Source organism: Lutjanus erythropterus, chromosome 20 (genome assembly GCF_056507025.1).
Source record: "Lutjanus erythropterus isolate fLutEry1 chromosome 20, fLutEry1.hap2, whole genome shotgun sequence".
NCBI lineage: Eukaryota > Metazoa > Chordata > Actinopteri > Lutjaniformes > Lutjanidae > Lutjanus > Lutjanus erythropterus.
In genome coordinates, this window is record NC_139336.1 from 32,172,428 (window position 1) to 32,198,797 (window position 26,370).

Consider the following 26,370-nt stretch of genomic DNA (forward strand, 5'->3'; position numbering starts at 1 on the left):
CAAACTTGAAACACAAGGATGCAGCAGTGAAATGTCACGTATGAAACTTCTGAAACAGAAAAACGAGGTCATGACTGAAAGGCATTAATGTATTCACAGAAAACTCATTGGAGCTGAATCTGTTTCTCGAACAGCAAGAGGGAAATCTCAAACCTTCATGAGAATACTTGCAAGGCAGATTTTTAAAAATGTATCTATGTGGAATTCCTGAGAACTTGAATTTATTTTCACCCAGTTTATTATTCATTACTCATATTTTTCTTCTTTTATAGATAAAAGAAGAAAAAGTCTGCAGTTAATTAGATTAGATGATTATACTGTATGTCTGCAGGCTTGTGGAGAAACGGATTACATATAACATAATTAGGATTTTACAAAAAGTAACTTTGATCCATTACAGTTACAGAAAGAAATTTAATCAGATTCCAATGCCAATGTTAGCAACATACACCAACTGCTAATGTTTGCTACACAGACCAACTAGTTCTGTTGCTACTCAGACCAACTGCTAATGTTACTACCCAGATCAACCGCTAACACTGGCTTCACAGACCAACTGCTAACTTTGGCTTCACAGACCTACCATTAACATTACCTACAAAGATCAACCGCTAACATTAGCTACACAGACAAACTGCGAATATTAGAAGTAATCCAAAAGTGATGGAAAGTAATCAAATTACATTACTTTAATTTTGAGACACTTGAATTACTTTACTGACTTTATTCTTAACATGTAATTAGTATTGGAAGACATTTTTACAGTATAAGCATACTTGAGTATTCCTAAGTACTCAAGTAGCTATTGTAGCCCACTGTATGTGAGTACACTATAACTACAAGGTTTTTTGGTCATTATTATTTTTCAACAAACTACATAATTGAAAAAAAAAAATCTAATATAATATCAGCAACATTTAAAGAAAAGACAGTGGAGTCATCCACTATGAATTCGTGTGTAAAAATGAATACATCTACCTTAAATAAATTACCACGTCTGATCTAAATTATAATTCGGAATAGTTGCAGTTTTGCAACAGACAGATTACAGGGAAGGCTGCTTTCCCAACACTGAGGCTGAGCAGATCCTGTGACCTCCCAGCCGACAGTCTGTCCAAGATGGCCGCCTGAGTGGAGAATTCACACATCTCCTATAAAACTAATCCAACAGCTAGCTTCCCACACAACTTTAACGATTCTTGTCAGAGGATGAGACGACGACACGGCCGACGGTTGTTCCTGTTCTAAACCGGAAAATGAGAATAACCGCTGAGGACGACGTCGGAGTAATGGAATAAAAAAAAACAGTGCTGGTAAGGAATTTATTAACAAACCAGGTTAACCCACAGGGAGCTAGCTACATTAGCTAGCTAACGTTAACTTTAGCTATACCTGTTTTAATTACGTTAATTCCAGGTGACAAACGTCAGGCTGTTCATTGCCAGCTGGCGTTTGAGAGTTATTAACAGTTAGCGACAGGCGGCCCTGTAATTAACATTGAAGGTTGCTCAAGTGTTGCTGGTGTTTGTTGTGGTGAAACGTTAGTTGCTAACATCGTTAGCCCACTGTTGTGGTATCTAGGTTAGTTAGCTTATTTGCTAATTTGTAAAGGTTTTAAACGATGCAGAGTTGAAAAGCATCCGCTTTCATGTCACCCAAGCTGCCTTTTTGTCGTACGTGAAGTGTGATCGTGAGTTCACATTAAGACAAACGCTCTTTAAATGATATAAAGAAGGGGAAATGATCAAATATTATAAATAACATAAGTTTGCTTGATACGGTTGCCGTAGCTGTTAGAACTGCATTCGTGACCCGTGAAATTCTGTGACCTGATTTCAGCTGCGCAGCAACTGTAAACATCTAAATGTTTACGTTGTTGATAACACGGTGGCCTCATTAGATAAAGTCACACGTTTTGGAGCAAAACTCATGATTAGTCATATACAGCCATAATTACCAGTGTTAAACTACGTTTGCTCAAGTACTGCAGTGAAGTAGACTGCAGCTATGAGTTACTTGTACTCTGGTCCATGGCATCTCAGATTGAAATATTGCACTTCTAACTTCACTACAATTATGTGAAAACTATAGTTACTGGTTACTTTGCAGATCAAGAGTTTAAAGGTCAAGTGTGTAAAATTTAGGGGGGTCTAGTGGCAGATTATGGCAGAAATAAAATAATAATAATCATGAGTATACTTCTTATGCAATCAACCACAAGTAAGGATTGCTGTGTTTCTGCCACCGTAGAATGAGACGCAGCTCCTCTCTGGTCGTGTTTAGAAGGTAACCACAGACCTGTGAAAGATTTTACAAGAGTGAAAAAAAAAAGTCACATCCTGTGTGTCACTAGATACTTCTCCCATTTACACACAACTGTTTTAAAACATTTGTTGGACACCCAGACCGGTGTTGGTATAATTTTGAACGATATACAGATACACTTAAGACTATTTAGCTCAACATTTTATTTGTTTACTGTGGCTTCTACTGAGTGGAACACTGACACCGGATTTCGGTGCCAAACATTAGTCCCTAAAACAACCACAGCCTTGTCACATTATTAACCATAATTAATCCGTAATCCTGCATGATCTTGTAAGAGTTTTGCAAATCAAGGGTTCCCTTCCAAACAGTGCAGTCCTCTTCCATGGAGGCCGTCATGTTGCACCGCCATGTTTCTACAGTAGCTCAGAGCGGACATACCTACCACTGGCTTTATGTTTTTCACAAGTTTCACGGCCATCATAGGTTAAAAGTGTGAGGCAAGCGGTATTCAATTGGTTTCAGTCAGCAACCTCAATGTGAGATGCTTCTAAATACTGCACACTGGTCCTTTAAATACAATGCAGATGATCAATTTATTAAATACAATGCATCATTGGAGGTTAAACTAACCAGCAGTGTTAGCTCCAGCTGTGATATAACCAGATATTAAACCGCTGCTAAGATGTGAATGCATCAATAATAATATTCTGTTAATATAGCACATATATGATATATTGCTCTCAAAGGGGATACTCTGCTCTGTACTTTGATTTTTGATACTTCAAAGTTGGGGTAGACAGTTTATTGTTCCTACAAGTACATAAGGCATACATACCCTCTGGTGATAATGCTTTAAATTAAATTTTTTAAAGAGTATTTTGTGAGGGTGGCATTGCTACTTGTACTTAACAAAAGATGTGAGTACTTCCTCCACAGCTGGCCAAAACGTGTGATTGTCAGCTCACCTCAGTAGTTTGTCTTCGTTTACACAGTAGCTTCACACCTTCTCCTCCCTGTCACCTGACCTGAACCCAGGCGATAGTAGTGGAACATGGTACTAAAATACTTAGCCTTTATTTAATGCATTATTTTTAATTGTCAGAAAAATAGCAATGGGAGTGTATGTTTTCATTTGTAATTAACCATATCATGTATATTTAAGACTGACTTCCTCATTCCCATTTATATTTAGCCCTCATAGTCACCAGTCAGTGTGTAACACAGCAGTACAAAGAGACTTACTGATGGATGAGGAAGGAAAAAAGTTGTTTGTTACTCTTTGGGAACACACATTGACTGGTGGAAAAAAGAAGGTGTCTCTACAGCCTCTTCTTTAATGTCTTTAGTGCAGTGAGTCACTACAGCCTGCTGCCTCTTTTTTAACACTCTTGTAAAGTCTGCATTGGTTAATTTCTCTGTAATAGTACTTTTCCACTCAGGCACAGGGACACAGGCACAGACACAAGCAGTTGTAAGAGTCGTTTTAGTACAACAATTACAGGAAACACACTCAAATCTGTCATCTGATTAAAAATGTCACATTTTGGAAGTAATGTGTCATTTTTGGCCTGACTGCTAGTGGTAGAATCATCTAGAATGTGAATAAATGACCAAACATTGTCTTTGGGTACACATCTACTATATAAAGTTTGCATTTAAAGGTTCTTTTGAAGGCAGCAGCTTGTCAGTTTTGGACAAGAAGGTGTTTGGTAATGGTTATGCCTTTCATCCAGAAGATTTTTTTTTTATTTTTTTTTTTTTAGAAAATATTTGATGTTTGCCCTCAGTTTAAACAGAGAGCTATTTTCAACCATACTGGATGTTTGCTGTCTTAAAATTTGACCCATTTTCTTTCTAGCTTTATTAACCCATTTCTGATGTTCTGTTTCTACAAATTCAGTTTAAAATGAACAATGTATCAGATCAGAATTAGATTTAAAGTTTATTTGCCCTTTACTTTAGGAATGAAGAAGTAAGAAAGAGTCAGGGGACTCTGGCCTGTCCCTTTTAGTTCTGTTGTTGGTCTCACTGTGGGAGCAACAACGGTCTGAACGTCCAGAGACTTGAAGCACCTCAGGTGTTGTTGTCGTAGCACTGTGTGTTATTGCAGGCAGTTAGCTGCCATCAGGGAGATAGAAGATAGCGTTCCAGTGTGACACAGAGGCACAATATCATTACACATTTCTCTCTTATTGTGTGACACTTGAGCAGATATTTTCTTAATATTCCTCATGATTTTGCACAGATGTTAAGAATAGTACATTTGAGACAATCTGATCATTTTGTTCTCTTTTTTTTAGGCATAAATGGCATAAAAAGTGATATTAATATTTCCCAGTGGCAGAAGTTCAGTTAAATTTATGCTGCACATAATGTAGTTTTCTAAAATGAAAAATTGTGGGCCATCTGAATCTAGACAGTGTGACTCCTGTATAACATGTAGAGGGAAAGTCATGACATGGCCTCAGGTGGCTGTGTTAAAACCTCAGTGGAAAAACCTTCAACCTTTTATAGGAAATCAATAGAAATTACATTGTACAATATACAGAATGAAATGAGCACATCCTGTACAAGCTGAAGAGTATAAGTTGGCAGTATTCACTAGGGCAAGGGAGGTATCATTTAAGAAATTATGACACCAACACCAATATTATTATTAATATATATATTATGTGTTTTGTCCCCCCACTGGGAGAAATATGGAGTGAAACAAAGCTGAATGAATATGATTTATGTAGGACAAATAAAAAAGAGTTTGCTGCTGTGATCATACTCACCTTTATTTCACTAAAATTCAACTTGGATCTTTTTAAAAGTTGCTTCGACAGTTATAGTAGTAGTGAACTTTTTTCTGGCTTCTGAAGGGCGCCAGAAAAAGTTTGGGAACTTCTGCTCTATTCAATATCTTTTTATTTTTTTCTTCTTGCTTTATTAGGTGTGTAATCATGTTTAGTCACAGTTTTTCCTGAAAAATCCTTCCACATTTTATGGGTTTACTTTTATCAGACATGTATTATACCCACACTTCTTAATGTTTTGTTGGCAAAAGCATACAAATAGTCCCCCCCCCCCCCCCCCAATCTGGGTACAAAAAAGATTGAATGCAAGTCTCGTCTGACTGAAGTTATGACACTTCTTGGTACTGTGTTATTTTAATCAATACTTTAAAAGTATTGAATATTGATACTCGGCCCTAGTAAACACTTCTACTAATGTGCTGACTGATGGGAGAAAAAAAAACCCCCACATGATGCAATGTGACCTGTTTGCTGTGAAACTGGTCTTTGTGGGGGATAATGGTGTCAGTTCCCTTTTGATGCAAGCTGTTAACTGTACTTTAAACCTGAGATCTGGTGTTTTTCAATTCCTCTATTCTTGTTAGCGTATAAATTTCAGAAGCTACTTAGAATTACAAATCAGATGTATAGTATTCAATAAATTGTCAAAGCATTTAATTTGAATTCTTAGGTAAAATGCTCTCTATATAAAGGACACCAGATCCACTGGGATGGCAGATTTCATAACTTTTTTTATCATCTGAAAACTTATACAGCCATGCCTTAATTATACCCTCATTAGATCTGATATTAAAGGATTTATCTGCATGAGAAAACAGTTTGATAAGTTGTATGTGCTTGTGTGTCAGCGTCAGTCCACTCTGAGTAAATATTTATACAGTTTTAAGGTGTGGTTGGTACTTTGAAGTCTGATTATGTCAGTGTCCTGGAAAAGTTTTTAGTAATACTAAATAATTGGTTTCAACTTTTTTTTACATGGATATATTTGGTACAACTATAATTTGTCATGTTTGTTTTTGTCTTGTTGTTTGTCTTAATTCAAGCTGTTGCTATAATGATATACAGTATGCTTTGCTGCATGCAGAATGAGCAAACAAGAATGTCACACTGGGTTAATGTGTCAAGAACTGACCTAGATTCTCGCTCTTAAGGAGATTTCTACACTACCACCCAAGGAGCAAAGATATTATACTGAAAAATATGTTTTTGAAATAATATTTTCTTTTTCCAGTATTACAACAAGTCTTCTTTTCTTTCTTTTTAGGAATTGGAGGGGGGTAAAGGGCCCTGTGTTTTAGCCCAGCATGGACAGCTTCTTCAAGGCAGCTGTATGTGATCTGGACAAACTGCTCGACGACTTTGAGCTAAACACTGGTAAGAATTATAAGTTAATCTTGATTATTGATTTCTTGATTAGTCTTTTGGTCTGGCAAATGTCCAAGAAAAGACTCCATCGCCATATCCTAGATCCCAAGTTGACATGTCCACATCAAATCCTCACTTTTGAGTGGATGGAAATGGTCAAATTTTGACATCTTTGCTTAAAAAAGATGACTGAAAAACAATTATGTTTTGTATTCTACTCTGTATGTAGTTTTTCTGTGTCTAATTCTTCTCATTGTCCTATGATAATCAGAGCTGCAACAATTAGTTGTTTGAAACAAAATTAGTTGCCAATTATTTTGATAATCGATTAATAGTTTAAGTCATTTTTCAAGCAAAAATATCAAACATCTGCAGGTTCTAGCTTTTTTCTTCACAAAAGATTTTCTGCCTCTCTTTGTCATTCATGCTCATAAATGAAGAATCTTTGAGTTTTGGACTGTTGGTTGGACAAAAAAGCAATTTGAATTGCTAATAATTATGCCACTAAAATTAGAAATATAGTTTGATATCTAAATGATATTTTTTTTAAGTGTATCTGAATTTCATCTGATTTGTTCTCTTATTTTTTTTTTTTTTTACAGAGGAGCTTGAATGCAAATCTGTTTTCCTGAAGCCTGCTGTGTATCCCTTCTCCTCACTGGGCCCTCAGTGTTTATCCTCAGAGGCGTCCACTGTCCCACCAAACCTCCCTGACCTCAATTCTCTTCATTATGGTTCTGCCACCAGCTGTCCCGACCGCTCCAGCAGTCACAACCGCAACACCGATGACCGAGAGGTCAAAGGTCAGCCTCTCACCGCAGTGGACCTTCTCTCCTCTGTGGACCGCAGGCCAGCTACAAGCTCCGCCCCTCCCTGCCCAGACAGAGCTCTGAAACCAGTGTGCGACCTCGTGAATGACACCAGCTCGGCCATCCTGGTCAGGGCCAACAGCCACGATGCTTTCAGCGAGCTGGACGTGGTGGAGAAACAGATGGAGGAGGAGGAGACGCTGCTTGTGGACTTTGACAGCCCTGTGGTCTCTGCACATGGAGAGGAACAGGGACTAAGTGGTGGCTGTAGAGATGCCACGGAGGAGCGAGCTTCTGCAGGGAGAGACGAGCTGCGGGGCTTAGATTCCCATGAGCCGAGCGGCGAATACTCCGCCTCGCTCAGCCTGCTGGACGTCATTCTGCCTGCTGCAGTGGAGAGGAACTGTGAGTCCACAGATGATTCACTGGCACCAAGGACCACTGAGTCAGCTGACAAAGAGGAGAGGGACTGTGAGGAGGTGGCTTGCACAAACCAAGTGGTGGATAACTCCTCAGACCACTGCGAACTAGAGGGCTCACTGCCTGTTGATAGCATTAAAGAAACAACAACAACCTCAGAGAATAACGAGGATGAGTCAAAGGAAGCCTCAGATAATGTCGAGGCCGAGTCTCCTGAGGGTCTAAAATCAGGGGCCACAGACAGCGAACCGGTGGGCTTATCATGCCTGCCCCTAGCCGTGTCCATGTGTGGAGCTCTGGTGAAACCAAATACCGCAGAAGATGAGTCGGGACAAGCTGCAGAAGAGTGTGATGAAGAGGCAGACGTCTCTGAGAGCACAGAAGCAGACTCCCTGTCAGCCTTAGAAGCCAGGGAGGACAGGTCCTGTTTAGAGGAACCTGTTGACTCATCAGTTTGTGCAGAGGGCCGGGCATCACCAGAAGGGCAGCATCTCTTGATCTTGATCTCATCGTCTCTTGAATCTGCTGCCGCTGCCGTTCCTTCTGCAGAACTCGCCTCCTGTGATCACCCTGAACCCAGCCCGGTCGATCCTCCTGAGTTTGGTTTTGAGTACCTTCCTGAGAGCGACCAGGCCGAGATGCTGGTCACAGACGAGGAGTTGGATGCCTTCCTGCAGGCGCACACAGAAGCAGAGCAAGGCAGAGGGGTCTCTTACTGCAGCAGTTCTGGAGATTTTACTCAACCAGAGAGTCTGGCAGAATCATACGGAGATCTGGAGGGCAGGCTTGTGGAGGAGGAGCTGGGGAGCTGTGGTCGAGCTGTACGGGAAGATCTAGAAGGTCTGGCTTCTCCAGAAAGTGACAGGACAATGTGTGTATCTGTAGAGGGAACTTTAAACCCTGGTGCTCCATCATTATCGCAGGACTCTTGCCAAGAACAGCCAGAACTCTCCTCTGGGGGAAGCCATTCTTTGACCAGCAACACTTTTCAGTCCCAGCACAGCAGTAGCCCCGATCAGCAGCCCTCCTATGGAGGTGCAAGACCAAAACAGCTACACTGCCAAACTGCTAGATCTCCACCAGCAGAGGAGGAAGGAGAGGAGCAGGCTCAGACGCTCAGTGATTCCACAAAAGAGCCGAGCACAGCAGAGGATGAGGAGAGTTCACCCACAAGCCCTGGTCTCACAGAGGAACATTCCAACATTAGGGATTTGAGCCCTATTTACACCACTCAGGAGCCTCAGGAGTACAGCGTGGGGTACGATGAACTCTCAGAGCCCCCACCATACCCTGGAGAGCCAGCCACAGATGGTGCCAGGCCGGTGAATTGGAAGAGAGAGGGGGTGGAGGAGCTGGGGAGCAGACAGCCTGCCTGGGTTCCAGACTCTGAAGCTCCCAACTGCATGAACTGCTACCAGAAGTTCACTTTCACTAAGAGGCGGCATCACTGTCGAGCTTGTGGCAAGGTAGGCATCTCCAGGTGTCTTGTGTGTTTTCTTTCTTTGCAACTGGCTAAAACCCCCAAAACTTTCAATTTATGAAAATATGAGATGAAGAAAAGAAGCATATACTCACATTTCAGGGTCTTGAACCAGTGAATATTTAAGGAAAATTACTGAAATATCATCAAAATTGTTTGCATTTAATCATTTGCATTGATCAACTAATTGTTGCAGCTCAAGTTGAAAGTTTCAGCAGTGTTATAGCTCATAAAATGAATCCATCTTTAGTACATCATTCATTTTTTTCTCGCTGCATAGTCTGGCTGGTGGAAACAGTAAATCAAGTGAAAGCTGTAACATTATGCTTTATTTGTGCTACAGTCCCAACAATGCAAAAGCAGCATTCAGCATTTGACAGTCAGTGAGAAACTGCTCCCTTTTAGCAAATATAAATCATTTTTCTCTGCAATTATGGCATTGAAGTCATTACGGCAGAAACACACTGCACGCTGAGGCGCCACGAAGAGCTGCAATATGTCAATTGCAGAGCGGGAAGCAGCCTGGCTGAACACACCAGACGCACGTTTCTCAGCACTGGTCAACACGTGATTTAGGTTCTCTGCTGTTTTCTAATCACACATCGAGCTGAACTTTAAAATAACGTCATGAAGTTAAAGATTTTTATGGGTTTCTGGATAAAAAGTGGGCCCTCCTTCTCTCCTGCCTGTCTGCTCAGCAAGTACATAATTTTTAAAAAATACTATCCTACAGTGGGTAGGCAGATTGTCATATATCATCAACAGCTGGCCGGATAGCCAGGATAGGAGCTAAACTAACCCAGCTAAGACCTGAGACAGTGAGCCAGGGTGAGATGCATCGTTGCAGACCCACTTTGATTCTTCATCAGCCCACATCCTCCTCCTCAAACCCCCACAGGACAAATGCAGATGCAGTGGGATCTAACGAGTTTGTCTGGAGGTAAAGTTACTGCAGCTAGTAAGCTAGCATGACTTAGCTAGACATGCTAACATTCACAGCATATGTTAGAGCAGATGATGACAGAGGGGCCGTTCACAGCAGTACATTGCTAAGCTTGTTACGCTTGTACTCCTGCTGCGTCTCCAAACTGGAGATGTGTAACCCCACTTCATAAAGTTCAAACTATCCCTTTAAGAGCCTTCATGTTGTCTTTAAATCTGATTTTTACTAAATTGACAAAATAGTTTCTAGTCAGCTTCAATGAATTGCTTGTTTAAATTCATTCACGTTTTTTTTTTTTTTTTTTTTTTTTTTTTTTACAAATTTTACATTTGTAGAAATGAAAGAGAAATACATACATGCATTTTTGTTTTCAATGCTGATATCTTGTTCAAAGTAAAATCAAGGTGAAAGTGGTTCTGAAGTGCACGCGTTTCAGAAATAGTTAAATAAAACAGATTATGTCCCGGGACCAAATATAGCTCAGTGGAATCATGGACGCAGAGAGAGCATGAGTCAGCAGTTCTTTTTTATAGATCCCCACTGAGCCGTGTGTCCTAAAGATGGAGCTAAGTCCTTTAAAGACCAGTGATTAAAACAGCATTAGAGAGGATTGTTTAGGATGTGTCTTTGTTTACATCATGACTACTTCTACTTCACTGACCAGATAGACAAACATGTTTAGTTATCCTGTAAATCATTGTTGTTTAGGTATGTGCATTTATTGTGCATGTAAGTAGCTGTGTGGATCGTCTGTGTCCTCTGTGGCAGGTCTACTGCGCTGTGTGCTGCAACAGGAAGTGTAAGCTGAAGTACTTGGACAAGGAGGCTCGTGTGTGTGTCATCTGCTTTGATACCATAAACAGAGGTAAGGCCCGAGTTTGGGCTGATCCCAGATCTGGCTCAGCCACTAACGATTCACTTCCACATATTTCTGCAGACGTGCGAGCAGAGACCAGCTCCAAGCCAGTCTGTACGCACATAGACATGGTTTCAGTTTAAAAGTTTTAAAAGGGGAATATTTAACCACTGCAGTGTGATTGTTAACAGAAATGCACAGTCATTCAGGATGTTTGATGGCTGAGATTCATTTTAAGAAAAAAACAGATTTATTTTTTCCAGCTGTGTTCTGATCGGTTGTGAATTATTGACAGACCCCTGAAATAAGATGAAGCTGTTTCATGCTCAAATTATTCATGTGTGTGCATCTCCCCGAGGAAGATACTTTATAGCATGAGAAAACTAAGGCTTTTAAAGGGCCTTTGAAGAAGATTTTTTAATTTTTGGATTTAAGTGATATTATATTTTCAATAAAAACCTATGAACATGCAGGTGATTGGCTACACGGCAGTTATGTGCTTCATTTATAGACAGAGAGCGTCTTTTCTGAAGTGCCTTTTGTCTCTTTGTAGAGGATTATAGACTGACTGGGTAAAACAACTATTGAATACAGGTCTTGACGTGGAGGATCAGGTAGAAAAACAGAACAGTAAAGTATATAATGTTTGTTGCACCCCCTAATTCAGGAGTCTTTTCTTTTTCATCTGACATCCACATCGAGCTGATGGAGACTGAAGAAGATGAGCCTTGCACAGAAAAAAAAAGCACCGAGCTGCAGACGAAGGCTATGATGCACATTTTAGTTGACAAAATATTAAAACTTTTTAAAAATTTGGTGTACAGGCTGCATATTTTTACAGTTGGCTAATGTAAGAATCACTTTACACTGTAAAAAAAAAAAAAATAGTTGCGATGACTCAACATTTAAAGACAACATCCTGCAGTAGTTTTTTTTAGTTTTGTGCAGTTGAGCCCAACTCAAACTCTTAAGCTTTGGAAGTTTTACCAACCTATAATCTTAAGTTTGACAATTTTGTTTTTTTTTTCTAAAACTCAAGGATTTAGCTAAGGAAAAAAACTAAATTATCTCATTAAACTAAATTATCTCTCATCAGCTCAAAATTAATTTCAGTACGTTCCTTGATTTTTTTTTTCATAGACCTACAACAATTATAAATGAAAATTAAAAAGAAAGAAAAAAAAGCTGTTGCTCATTTCCATATAATACTTTTTTCCCATAGCCACTGCAGATGGGAGCCACAGGTTGCAGACCCCCATCCTAACTGATTTAGTACGTGACAGCGTTTAACATAATCAGTTTCTAACTGTTAGACTCGCCGACTGGTCTAAATGATCATTTGCCTGTAGTTGACAGGGAAATTAGACACTAGGCCAAACATCAGACCTACCTAATGACAGAAACCATATTTCGGATTTAAAAAAAAATACCACTTTTAATTGATGTGTACTTTGATTTTTTTAGTTTGGTTCCCATTCGCTAACATGGAGGGGGGAGCTGTCATGTCATCCAGCTTAATGTACAGTCAGTCCCCCAAAGTGAAAAAAAAAAAAAAAAAAAGTCAGCCAGTGCAGCTTCAATATTTGTCAGTTGTCCCCAGATCTTACTGCCTCTGTTTGGGGGTAAATATATTAACAGGCTGGAAACCGATATGAGTATTTTCATCCCCCCACAGGAACAGACCAAACCTACGAGTCATCTTTAAATCCTGAAATAGACAGAATTCACTAGTTTTCGTTAAAACTTAATACCATCACAGGAGCATTTTCATTATGCAGTCGATGAATATTTAAGGCACGAAGCACAAAAAACGTACCATAGAAAGTGGCTCAGGGGCTTTCTCTCATGGCTTCCTGAACATCTATTAAAAATTCAAGCATTCATCTAAAGAATTGTCTGTTAAGGAACATAAACTGCATGTTGGTGTCCCTCAGTTTACACTTTGTGAACAGTTATTTCAAATCAGATGTTTTGTTTCCGTTTCTGTGGTTAAATTTGATGGTAAAAAGCTTTCAGAGGCACCTTTTTATAGTTAAAGACTGCAGCATGGATGTGGAGAGAGGGAGAGACGGGAGGGGGGGGGATGGATGGAGAGGGCAGGAGAGAGGGAGGAGAGTTATAGCAGGACACTGGCATTTGTCCTTGATTGTGCGAGCCTGTGTGCTACGGGACCCGCCTAACGCAGTAGACATGTGATGCTCACACACCGCGTCTAAATTAAGACGAAAGAGAAAGAGGTGATCCACTTTCTGTGGCCGGTGGATGCTCGAGCGCTGCGATGCGATCCTTCTCTCCTCTCCGTCACCTCTCTTCCCTCCCTCCCTGCTCGTGCGCTCTCCATCTCTCATATCAGTGTGGCGAGCAGCATGTGAGGCTTACCGCACACGCTCCAGCCTAAAGCTAACAGGCTATTACAGCTAACAACAGACTCATGGAAATAAGCGAGGAGCAGGAAAGCGGTGATGGGAGTGTCTAAAGTCAGACTAAGGAATAGACTCGCAGTGATGTAGACTGGTTGAGTTTTGGAGGAGGGGATGATGAGGTAAGATGCATCCGACTTCTTATTAAGTAGTATGTTGTTGTGTTGCAACTGTGTTCTGCTCCTTTGGTTTGTTGTCGTGTTTAAAATCTGTGCAGATATTGCAAAAGAGGAAAATTCATTAGTGTCAAACTTAAAATGGGGTCACCAATGAATTTCGTACTTGCACTTGAGGTAATTTGCCTCTTGCCCTGGCTGACTTTTTTGTGCCTTGTCATCCTTTCCTTGCAGAACAAGGTGAAACAACTCTCCTTGTAGTGATGCTGTGGGACTTTTTTCCGTTAACAAGGCTCTGAGTGATTGTAACGTCTTTGCTGTGTGTGGGTGTGTTCCTGTGCTCTTGTAAAAGCCACTCTGTAGCTCTTGTCCGTACACAACAGATCGATAAAGACCTATGATGCTTAATCGATATAATGTGGACGAGAGCCACCTCAGCGTTTTTCTGGGAGTGCAACCGGAAGCCTCTGAGAAGTAACAACTCATGTCGGTCTTGTTTGCAGTAACCTTCATTCATCTGCACCGGTGAAGCCGAGCTGTCACTCAGATGTTAAATGTGTCTGATTTTGTCCAGGGATGAAAGTTCCACCTATAAATCTGCGACCGGACCACATAAATTCATTTAAAACAATGACGTATAGCTGCAAAAATGCACAGCAGTATTTTCCTGTTACAAACACGCAGATCCCAATCACAAATTCGCAGTCACTGCCTCGTGGTCTCTGCAACATGGCTGTTAAGCTCTGAGCAGTTTTTCTGTCCAGCTGATGTCGTCTGAGCTCACACAGTCACGCTTTCAATTCTGCTTCTGCATTATCTGATCTGATATCTGATCACTTGACACAGAAGTATGATACTCCTCAGTTGCTTGAGGCAGAGTTTCTGTCGTCAGAATCCTCCAATATCAAAGAAAGCAAACATTAAGAAACGTCTTCGTCACGTGTCCAGGAAAACACAACATTCCCTGCTAATTGCATACCATAAAAAATTATTAAAATGTCTTAAGATGGATAAAGTTTTTAGAGAAAGTTTAAATAATTTTGATACTTTGACACCAATATATAAAAGTATAAGTAGTTTGATAAAGAGAAAGCACTTGAGAACATAACTGGATGAAATTAATGGATTAGACAGGATGTAATGTGGCCCCTGGGGCTCAGAAGAACTGAGCTACTACTGTGGTGCATTGAGCCAGATGAACTAGAGGGCAGGCCTGTCACGATAACTACTTTTTGGACAATCTATTATCCCAGAAATAATTGTGGCAAACAACATTATTGTCATTTAAAGACCATACACTCTGTCAAAGAGCAATGAAATTTTAATTCAAACATGCATTTAAACACAAAAGGTTATTGAGGTTTTTACCATGTATTTTATGATAAGTTGATAACATAAATTATAATTGTGACAGGTAATCTAGGTGGAAAATACTTTTAGCTGTGAGTTTAGTTCAGCTTTCCACCATTTTGCATACAAAACAAATTATGTGTTGGTATAAATCTGTGTGAGGGTTTGTTGAAATATGTACACAAATTGAGACAGACATTTATTTAACAACAAATCATGCTAACATGCTCGCAAAGACATGCTATTTAGCAGGTTATGTTTACCTACTTATTTTAGGATATTTATTTATTTATATGAATATTTGCTGATAAGCACTAAATACAAAGTACAGCTGAGGCTGATGGGAATGTGATTGGCTTTCCGGTATTTGGTCATGAAGTATTTTTATTGCCAAGTAAGTTTCTACATACAAGGAATTTGCTGTAGTGTGTTAATATAACAATAAACATTAAGTAGAAATAAATGAAGGAAGAAAAAAGAACTGCAAGTCAGGAAAACAGAAAATTGGTAATAAATATACTGAAAATATTCTAAAAATGTGTACAATATATCATTTAACTGAAAGAGCTGTACAGGAGTCCAGTGATGTGTTCACAAAATTCAGTATATGAATATTTGAAATGTGCAATATAGTAATGCAATAAAAAAAAAAAAAAAAAAAAATTTGACCTGACGCTGGTGACAAATGGAAAAGTCATTATAATTCATCCTGACAAGAACAAATTCCACAGCTGTGAATACAGTTTTTGTGTGTGTGAGGAAAACTCAGAGGAGCATGAAAGTCAGTAGGTTACATCATCTAAGGAACATGAATGTCTGCACTTCAGTTGATGACAATCCATCCAACAGTTGCTGTATTCCAGATGCATTTCTGGACCAGCGTTGCCATCCGTGGTGTCACGCCACTTGTGAGGCGAAAAAAGGATTTTACTGAACTTAATGTTAGGACAGATATTTGAGTTAACACTAGATGGAAATGGTTTGATAAATCAATTTTAAATTTGTGCTAAAATTAACACACCTCTGTGACGTCTGTCTCCTTGTAGCTCAGGCCCTGGAGCGGATGATGAGTCCTTCGGGTCCCAGTCCAAACCCCAACGTCCCATCTGAGTACTGCAGCACCATCCCTCCTTTGCAGCAGGCTCGCGCCGCCGGCACTCTGAACTCTCCTCCACCGACCGTCATGGTGCCTGTGTCCGTTCTCAAACACCCAAACAACGACAGTATGATTACTCCTACTTCCTTCGATTACTATTGCTCGTTTTCCTAAACCGTACCCTTGAAAAATCTTCCATTTCCTGTGCGTTATCAGGTTGTCCTCGGGAACAGAAGCGCGTGTGGTTTGCTGATGGCATCTTGCCCAATGGAGAGGTGGCAGACACGACCAAGCTGTCGGTGACGAGCCGCAGGAGCTCTCAGGAGTTCAGCGGTGTCACTGCAGACCAAACAACAGTAAGACCACACAGACGAGCTACACTCAAACACTAGAGTCTTAGTTTTTTAGCTCTTTTTCATCTAAAACCATCATGTTGCTTTCACTGTTTCCAAAACCAATTTCCTTGTTTTGAGAAGGTCGGTTCTCCCCCATGGAGTTAATATGCTATCCGTCTGCTTCACTGGGCTTTCTATAAATATTCTATAAATATTTCAGTATTGTGAGCGGAAAAAAATAGCCGTTGAGATATAATAGGAGCATACCCTCTCGTTTCAGCCTGGCTCTGCAGGCTCAGAGGTCGGAGGCGGTGGCTCCTCCTCGCCTGAAGCTTCTGGGGCCGTAGAGGTGGTTCGACCTCCGGTGTCCGGACCCTGGGACTACGCCCTGCTGTCTGGTATCGGCTCTTCGGTGAAGAGGGTTCCCAGCCTGCTGCCAGATAATGAAGACGAGCTCCCGCCTCTGCTCATCACTACCGGAGAGGATGAAGCAGGAGGTTTGTTCATTTCATTGAACATGCATGGATTCAGGGGTTTTATAGCTCATTACAGACTGTTTTTTTAATTGATGAAAAACATAAATATAAAATGTAATTTATTTATTAAAATAGGGTCTTCCTGCTAATAAATTAAATGTGACTACATATGGAATCATGAAAATATTGCCACAAATAACTGTATTTTGAAATTATGTCTTTCAACTATAGAAGTAGTCTTTTAGCCACATCTATAAATCATCTCAATTAAGCCAATTAATGTGTCGGTATCCACAGCAACAAGTGTCATTGGGTCCTGTAGCAAGAATCTATGGATTAAGGTCGCTTATTTCCTATATAGTTGTTTATTCTAAGTACTTAATCCTCTCATGTAACTTGAAATGTGCTCTGCTTTGTTTTCTTCTCAGATGTGTTGGTTGAGGAAAGTCCCGCTCCGTGCCAGATCCTGCACTTATTAGAAGAGGGCGGACCCCGACCTCTGACATTCGTTCTGAACGCCAACCTGCTCGTCAACGTCAAGCTGGTAACATGTGAGTAGAAATCACCTCAAGTCTTGAAATCTTTGGATGGTTTCAACATACTTCCTGCATATACCGGCTAAAAACCCCCAGAATGATGGCTGTCTTCATGTGTTCTCCCACAGACCTGCTCCCTGTTAACTCTTTCTCTCTGTGTTTCTGTTTGATCTGTCAGACTGCAGCCGGCAGTGTTGGTGTTTTGGCTCTAATGGGCTGCAGGCTCTGGGTCAGAGAGAGTTGGTGTTTTTGTTGGAGTGTTTGCCAGAAGAAAAAGCTCTTCCTAAAGACCTCTTCACTCTCTATCTCAACATTTACCAAGAGGCCCAAAAAGGTGGGCAGCGCCTTCAGGCCGTTCGTTTGTCTTTGTGTTTCTGCTTACAGGTTTTTGGGCAAAACAGAAATAAAAGACGACACTATATTGATGTTCTGTTGCAGGGAAGTTTTTGGAGGAGCTGGATAATGTGACGTTCACGAGCAGTTTTCTGGGCAGTAAGGACCACGCTGGGATGCTCTTCTTCTCTCCCACCTGTCAGCCTATAGATGGCCTCACGCTCCCCCTTCAGCCTTTCCTGGTTGGCGTCCTCATCCAGAAACTGGAGGTTCCCTGGGCCAAAGTCTTTCCTCTCAGGCTGCTGCTACGGCTCGGAGCTGAGTACAGTGGTGGGTGACTTTCTGCAGTTTACTGTTATCTCTGTCTTTGTCGTCTGATATAATTTAATGTTGTAGGTTTTCATGTACAAGAAATTTAAGAGAAAAGGAAAAGAATAAATCAAGCTCTACAAAAGTCAAGAATCCTAAATATAACATATGAATTTATAATAAAATGTATGAAAATGTGTTCTAAAAAGTATAGAAAATGGAATCTGAATTTTGATTTTATCGAATTAGATTTGGCTGTTTACGAGAACAGCAGGAGAAAAAGTTTTGCCGGGATAATCTTCCCAAGTTCCTTGAATTTTTTTAATGTATGTTGTTGTAATACTCATTTTGGCCACAAGAGGCTGAAGTGCACCACTTCACCGTGTTCTAAAGAGGACTAAAAGCATTTGTGTTTTAATTTCTCCATTAACGTGATGCTAACACACTGTGCACCTGGAGTTTAGAGCGCTTGGAGAAATTAAAACTTTTGTCCTCACTTGCCTCTGAGAGTTTCTGTAGAGATGTCGCCTTCTTGTTTTTCATCTTCTGTGATAATCAACTGAATCTCTTTGGGTTTTTGACTGTTGGTCAGACAAAACATGATGTAACTTTGGTTTGAAAGAAATTCTGTTCTTTCAGGTTTTTTTTCTTGAGACAAAATGATAAATCAAGAATTCTAGTCGGCACTTTAATCAGTAATGAAAATAATTTTTATCTATAGATAATTTATAAGATTATTTAAAAATTATTTGAAGAGAAACATTATTCCCTGCCATTAAAGCAAACCTTAAATTAGTCCCCATACTGTTCATAATTTTCAGATAAAGAGAATTAAATAATATGTTACTAACCAGTAATTTTATTCTTTTATGGTTTATGTTTTGATAAAGAGTTTGTACAACGTTTTGTTCAAGAATATGTTTGAATTGGTCTGGAAAGTTTGGTTTAGGTACCTTGAAAATGCTTGAAAGGTCCTTAAATTTTATTCTTAAAAAGCTGTGGAAACTCTGGTGCTAACAAACTGAATATTCTCTCTTTCTCAGTGTATCCCACTGCGCTGACCAGCGTCCGTTTTCGGGACTCTGTGTATCGAGAGACGGGACACACCATCATGAATTTACTGGCTGTGAGTACTAACACACAGAGCGGGTTGATTTTGTTCCCACCAGTCTGGAGCTTCCAAAGTATTGTCACAACTGAAGCCATGTTCTTTAGTTCTTAATCCCACTGGAACCTTGTTTTTAATTAAGTGGCTGAGGAGGTCCTGTTTGCTGTTAATCATTCGCCACAATTAGGTTATTTCCTAAATGACACTGAGTTCTGTTGTGGTTAAATTAAATTAAAAGACCGTCAGCACTGTGTGATGGTAAACAAGTGTCAAAGCTTTTTCATAAGTAATATTATAAACTGTTAAATGTTTTTTTAGTTCTACAGACACATTAACATTCAGGTCATTTCTCTGGATCCACAGCGGCTCAGAGACAGACGTAGTTCAGAGTTTAATAAGACCAGAATGCATCTCTGTCACTCTGGTGCAGCTTGATCTGAGAACATTTGATGCTGTTTACTTTTCTAAAGAGATAAATATAATGTCGTCAGCTGGCTGGAGTTTTTGTGGTTTAGGATGAAAGTTCTTTTAAGTAGTAGAACATTTCCTGTTTGCCTCAAGAGTCAGCTTTCATTTGTTTGTTCATTTTTTTTTTTTCATCTTAATGTACATGCTGTTATTGATTTCTTTAAGAAGCACGACTCTAAAGTCTGTGCACTAAAATTAGTTGTGGATGATGGGCAGATGAAGCCTTATGAAGCTTTGGGCCTTTGTTTCTGTTTGTGCCTAAAAAAGACTCAAAGCTTCAGGGCTTCAAATGCAGCGAGTACAGTAACATCTGGTGACTTACTAAACTTCCAGCAGCCCCGGAGCACGACGACACCCCGCTGATTTTAAGAGTTTTAGTCTCAGTATGTGAGCAAGAAAGGTTTAAGAAGTCTGTGTGCTATTATCAAATCTGTAATACGTGTTAAAACATCGAAGTTACACAAAAACAAACAAATTAATCGACTAAGGCTACTGTAGAACAGCAACTTCTGTGTTTTAGAAGGTAAAATATCTGTTTACTGAAGAGTGTGATCAAATGGCTGTTTCTGGTTTTAAAATAAAGGATCTTATGCTTAAACAAAAAGGTCTGTCTCTGCAGGGATCCTTTCCATAATGTTGTCAAAGTCTTAAAACAACAATCTGAGCCTGTCAGCTGCCCCCGCTGTGGCTGCCAGCTGAGGTGATCTACTGGACCAATTCCAAAACATTTGGTACCTCAACAAAAAAAAAAAATCAATGAAGATAGGAGCGCTGCACGGGTCCACGACATTTTCTATATGAACAAAAAACAGGTGCTCTTTGGACGGAGTTAGAAGAAGCAATGAGAAAAAAAAAGAATCCACGGCTCTGTTCTGCTTCAGAAAATGAAAAAGCCTTTATTGGTCCATGGCTTGACGAAAATTAAAAAAAAACAAACAAAACAAAACAGACCAGCCAGCACCTTTTAGCTCCATAAGGGTGGAAACGACATGAAAATACACGTCTTTATATGGCAACATCAGTCAGCAAAAATATTTTAACAAAAGTACACAGGAGATAAAGAGACCAGTATATGAAACAAGTAAATACCCAACAAATAAGTGTCCCTTCCACCCCCCTTTTTCCCCCTTTTTTTCCTTTCTATTCATTGAGTATTTACTTGTTTCATGTGTTGCTCTGTTTGCCTCCCTATTGTTTGTACCTATTAGTCATTTAGACCCCAAAATATGAAAAAAAAAAAAAAGGAAAAAGGCCCAGGTGTAGATAATAGTGTTCTTAGCCTTTAACAATAGCAGATGCACATTTTTGGCTTTTGGTGCGGCCCTTACAAAAAGAGTTTAAACTTGTAAATCCTTTACAGACATGATTCAGTCTCCCTGAACTGTTTTGAACAGGACCTGAGGAATTACCAGTACAGTCTGTCAGTGGTGGAGGGCCTGAGGATCCACATGGAGATGGGCCACAGCTACATTGACATTCCCAAAAGTAGCTTCAATGAGGTAAGACAGCTTTAAAGGAGTAATTCTGGATTTTGGGGAATGAACTCGTTCACTTTCTTGCAGAGAGTTTGACAAGAAGATCAATATGACTCTCATGTTTTTATATTTAATGCACAGATGCAGTTGGTAGATTTGCAGATGCAGGTTGTAGCGTTTGATCGACGACTAGAGGCCATTTTTCTCTCATGACAGTTGACTTAGTCTTCACATAAAAAATAAAACAAGTACGTTGTGCAGTACAGACGGTCACTGTGAGTTTTCTGTTTTTCAGATGCAGAAGGTGGTAAATGCATCCAACGAGCACGTCATCAGTATCGGAGCTCGTTTCAGCACAGAGGCCGACTCTCACCTGGTGTGTTTCCAGAACGAGGAGGGAAACTATCAGACTCAGGCCAACAGCATGCCGGGAAAAACCCGCACAGGTGAGAGATGAGTGATTCTGCCCGTTCATCCGCCTTCTGTTTGTATCAAAATAAAGACGATGAAGGCTGAGTGAGCAAAATAACAAACATCCAGATGACGTGATGTCTTCATTCTGTGTTATATAAATATTTAACTCTGTCGTGGTGTTTGTGTGTGTCGTTACAGTGACTGGAGCCAGTTTTGTTGTGTTCAACGGAGCCCTGAAAGCCTCCTCGGGGTTCATTGCGAAGTCCAGCATCGTTGAAGGTAAAGTTGTCGACTTCATGACACGAAGGCTGTGAATAAAGGAAGAACATATTAAAGGTTTTTCAAATGGCAGCCTCCACTCAGCCGTTACAAAACGCAGGCAAAACGCTTCCTGTCGTCACAGAGATGGTGTTTGGTCTCAGTTTGGCTGTGTTCACTCAGAAGCTGATGAGTTTGTTCAGTTTCCCGCGGTGTGAACAAACACTGGTGCTCCGAGCTGCAGGTCCAACCAGACTCCAGTCATGTTAGAGCCTTTAGCTACGCAGCTAACGGAGCTAACAGCTCAGAGAGTTACAGCAGACGGTAAAGTGAGACGAAACGATACGCTGCTGTTTGTTTGGAGTTAACTTTGACAAGTCGCCATATTTTACATGCTGCTCCTTCAACCTCGCGGGTTTATATAACAACATCATCGTGCAGAAACCTACGTCATGTGGGAAAAAGTTTTTGGAATGGCTTGGAAAAATAGCATTTTGACCCAGAAACCATATTTTGACCTAAATTTGAATGTCCTGATCTGTATACACGATGAACACTACCTCAACCTCAAAAACACAAAAATAAATGTAGTCGCTGTTTAATTTAACTCATATTCTACAGTGTTACAACATGTTTGTGTGTCTGTGTTTTAGACGGGTTGATGGTGCAGATCCCTCCAGAGACGATGGAGTCCCTGCGCACTGCCCTGAGGGAGCAGACGGACTTCCACATCCCCTGCGGCAGAAACGACGGAGGGGAGGTCCGAGAAAACGTCACTGTCCGCTGGGTCGACTGGAGTTCACCTGTCAACACGGGGTAACGGCACCACACACAGTATACACAACTGTTTACACACTGTTGTGCAATCTGTCCAATGTTTCACTGCTGTCATGTCACACACGCTGTGATCCAGCTGGTCCTCATGGAAACTTTCAGGTAGTAGTAGTTTGAGTTTACATAACCTCAGAGGAGGTGCTGATAATGTTGGAACAAAAGAAAAAAGTTATTTAAAGAATGGAAAAATATATATATTTTTTTCCTGTAGTCGTTCAAAAGAAAGAGAAATGTAAAAAGTTCCAGCAATAGTCATGTGCCTACATGTTGCTCACTGGCCATTAAAGGGACAGTTCAGTCAAAAACCTCTGTTTTTCTCCTGGCCTGTAGTGCTGTTTTATCCATCTAGACTTTGTTGGTGTGAGCAGTGACTCTTTGCAGAAATCATGACCCAGTTACTCGAGGTAATCCACAGATTTTGTTTTGAGCAGAATCTACTGGAGCTACTTTTCCAACAGCTGGCATTACGATCCTGAACATAGAGCCTGGTTGGAAAAGGTTTCCAAATGGGAAAAGGAAAGCTAGGAAAGGTTTTTAGTACATAATCCCTCCTGTTGTGATTCTGATGACTGTTTCTGTGCTGAGCTGCAGTGTAGAAGTAACACAAAGAAGTTACAAACTTAACAAGTGAGACCTGAAAATAAAAGTGATGTGTCTCTTAAAATCCTTGTTATGTTATTTTGTTCAGCTTGGATTTTCCAGGTTACAGTCAAAAGAATGAATGAATGAATTGTGTCATCAGGTAAATACGGCAGATTTGTTGCTAATAACCGTTAAATGTTCAGCTGTGGTCAACTTTTTAAAACAAAAGCACTGCTGACTGTAAACACATCGCTGGAGGTTCTCTGCTCACTGAGCTCCAGTAGGAATGAACGAACCACAGTTTGATTTACAGCTCAGATATATTAATTGCGCTTTTATCTATACTGTGATTTTCTGCTCTGCTGCAGCAAAACCAGCGGGGTTGATGGGAGACCTCTGGACGGCGTCCACAGCGTGAGGGTGCTGCAGGACACAGAGTTCGAGTCAGACGGACGCACCATCAGATGCACCGAGGTGAGTCTTCTTTTTAATTAAGTTTCCAGCGTGAGGTTTGGTTCACAGTCCACGCCTGTGTGTGACCGTGCGAATGTCCCCCCAGGTGTTCTACCAGCCGAAGACTCCGGACAGCAGCCCCACGTCGGTGCTGTCGTCCTGCAGCGTGTTCCAGAAGGAGATGGCTCTGGCCGCCTGCAGCGCTCTGACGCCTCACCTCGCCGTTCTCACCTCCAGCGGCATCAACTCGCTCTCTCTTCGCATCTCGACGCAGGCTGACATGGTAAAAATCAGCGCTTGTAACACAGTATTAACAAAGTCGTGTGTTGTTGTTTTTTTGTTTTTTTAATTAAATTATATTATATATTATTATATCTATATATGTAAGCAAACTAAAAACATCTTTTTTTTACAAGCTTTTAAGAATTAGTACTTTGAAATGGTTTATCACTGTGATCTAACTTAGGCAGGGTGGCTGTATGTCCTTAAAAAGTCTTAAATTCACATTTACTAATAAAAAATATTAAATAGTCCTTAAATATTTATTTATTGAATGATCTACTAGTTGTCTAAAATGTTCTAAAATTCTCTCAAGTGCAAGTGAATTCGAATGCCTCTGTCTTCTTGTTACATCTTCTTTATCTCAACCAGTTATTGTCATGCTCAAAATATTATAAGTTGACCTTAAATTTATTTGAACAGTGGCATTAAAAGTCTTAAAAAGTCGTCCATTTGACTTGCAGATATTTACACCCTTGTAATTTTTGTCAATTTTCTTTTTTAATTTACATCATCACAATTCTGTCATAAATTAAAACGGTGTGTGTGTGTGTGTGTGTGTGTGTGTGTGTGTGTGTGTGTGTGTGTGTCTGTCTCAGGTGGAGTACCAGGCCGGCTGCAGGGGCCACCTCCTCCCTCAGCGCTACATGAACGAGCTGGACAGCGCTCTGATCCCTGTCATCCACGGAGGTAGCGCTAGCGTACCACAGACCGCCATGGACATGGAGTTCACCTTCTACATCACACACACCATCTAACACACACGCAGAACATGACACACTCGAGAAGTATTGATTAAAAATCCACTGAACAGACGGTGTTTGAGCACAGAGAGAGAGAGAGAGAACGTGACGTGCTGACTCAGCAGCTCATTTTGCACATGTTGGACACGCAGCCGGTCGCAGAGGACGAGCTGCCGCCAGCAGCACGGCGTCCCCGCTCTGAGGTTGGGGACGTGAACTGGTCCGAACGATTGGTTTTCTGTGAAGGAGCCGTTTGTGCGTTTGTGTGTTTCGTGCTCACCAAAGCTGCTTTAATACAAGAAGCCAAACACTAAACAAAGGAATACGACAACATGACCAAATAGAACCAAACTATTCAAAGCGTTTTTTCCTCTGCTCTGCCTTCCAGGCTCCCCGCTGGCGTCCGTCAGCTCGGAGCTCCTCAGTGAATGTTTCCCACAGACACTCGATCGAATTGTCTCTCATTTGGATGTATTTATTATATTTTAATATGGGCTTGTTGAATGAAATGATGATATTAAAGCAAAGGGCGTGACTGACTGCAGCGTTCAGTCCTTCAGAGGTGACACGTGTGATCAGGTGCTACGAGGTGTAAACCGCAGGGATGACAAGAAATCACATCTCATTTCCTCTCAAGGTACCACGCTTCATTTAACATGCTGGTTTGTGACGACGCTGTGCAGGACGACATCGGGCCTCATGCAGGAACATTTTTTAAATCCTAAACTTGAGTCCTGTGATGTTTGCTCAAACAAATGTTCCAAGTCAGGTTCACCGAACTCTGCACAACCTGATGAACATCGACGTTCAGAGACCGAGCTCGCTTTGCTCCGTCTTGGTTCATCTTTCCACCAACTCCGGTTTGGTCAAAATAAAATAGGGCTGCACAGTTAATCACAGTTGCAAAGTGCAATAGCCAAATCGCAGAACCAGAACCAAGGAAAAATGAGTGAGAACATTTTAATGAGGTGCTGTAGTGCTGCAGAGATGAGGTCTTGTTCTCCAGATGAAGGAAAACATGTTTGTTTGTTTCAGACCTCAATAAATATCACATCAACGTTTTTTTTTTCCAGTGGACATTAAAATTGTGGTGCAAAACTGATCATTTCCTCTAATCGTATCGCAAATCGCAGTTTCAGTCAAAATAATTGACTTTTTCACCAAATCCTCAGCCCTGATCCTGAGTGGAAATCATCAGGCTCACACTGCCGTCTGTTGCTTTAGCAGCGGCTCTCACTCGTTCTTTGGAGGAAGACCATCAATTCAGCGGAATAAAATGACAAATTTGCCCCTGCAAATCACAGATAACCAAAAAAAATTCTTCTAAAGGCCCAACCCTGAGAAACGCCCCCAAATTTCCATGCAAGTCGACCTGTTCTTCTTTGTGAGAAACTTTCATTTTCAGAAATGTTGCCAAAGGGTAAAAAGATGAAAACGTCATCGGTGGCAGTAGTTGTATCAGAGGATGTGAATCAGTTGTCATGACAGCAGAGCCGCACTGTGATGGAAATAAAGAAAGTTAAGAAGGTGAATAAATGTTCTGACATGAAGTTTGAAGCTAAAAAAAAAAAGTCTGGTGGGAAAGATGACATGTTTACCTGAACAGAGACCAGCGTAAGGCAGCTAAATTTCCAAAAAAATTAGATGAAGTTGTCCACGCTTGCAGTAAATTGGCAGCCATGATGATGGTGATAAGCTGTTGGTAGTTTTTGGCATCATATTTAAACTCCTGTATATTTCAGATTAAGACATTATGATTATTTTAAATTTAAATAAAAGTCCCCTGCTGTACGTGATTTGTACAACCGTCTGGATCACTCATGAATCTTTTCCAAGAAAATTATAA

The 26,370-nt window shown here is 40.6% G+C and overlaps 1 protein-coding gene across 1 annotated transcript; it reads left to right on the top strand.

The window, feature by feature from the left end:
* Nucleotides 1-1,054: 1,054 nt before the first annotated feature.
* On the top strand, nucleotides 1,055-25,064 carry zfyve16 (zinc finger, FYVE domain containing 16). The gene is made up of 18 exons (XM_084745727.1): nucleotides 1,055-1,313; nucleotides 6,331-6,440; nucleotides 7,034-9,126; nucleotides 10,852-10,948; nucleotides 15,872-16,048; nucleotides 16,138-16,277; nucleotides 16,537-16,753; nucleotides 17,161-17,283; nucleotides 17,447-17,602; nucleotides 17,707-17,931; nucleotides 18,954-19,036; nucleotides 20,881-20,985; nucleotides 21,257-21,407; nucleotides 21,574-21,654; nucleotides 22,287-22,449; nucleotides 23,418-23,523; nucleotides 23,609-23,785; nucleotides 24,381-25,064. Exons 2-18 carry the CDS (start codon nucleotides 6,371-6,373, stop codon nucleotides 24,537-24,539), a joined length of 4,323 nt encoding a protein of 1,440 aa, XP_084601853.1. The 5' UTR covers nucleotides 1,055-1,313; nucleotides 6,331-6,370; the 3' UTR covers nucleotides 24,540-25,064.
* Nucleotides 25,065-26,370: the final 1,306 nt, after the last annotated feature.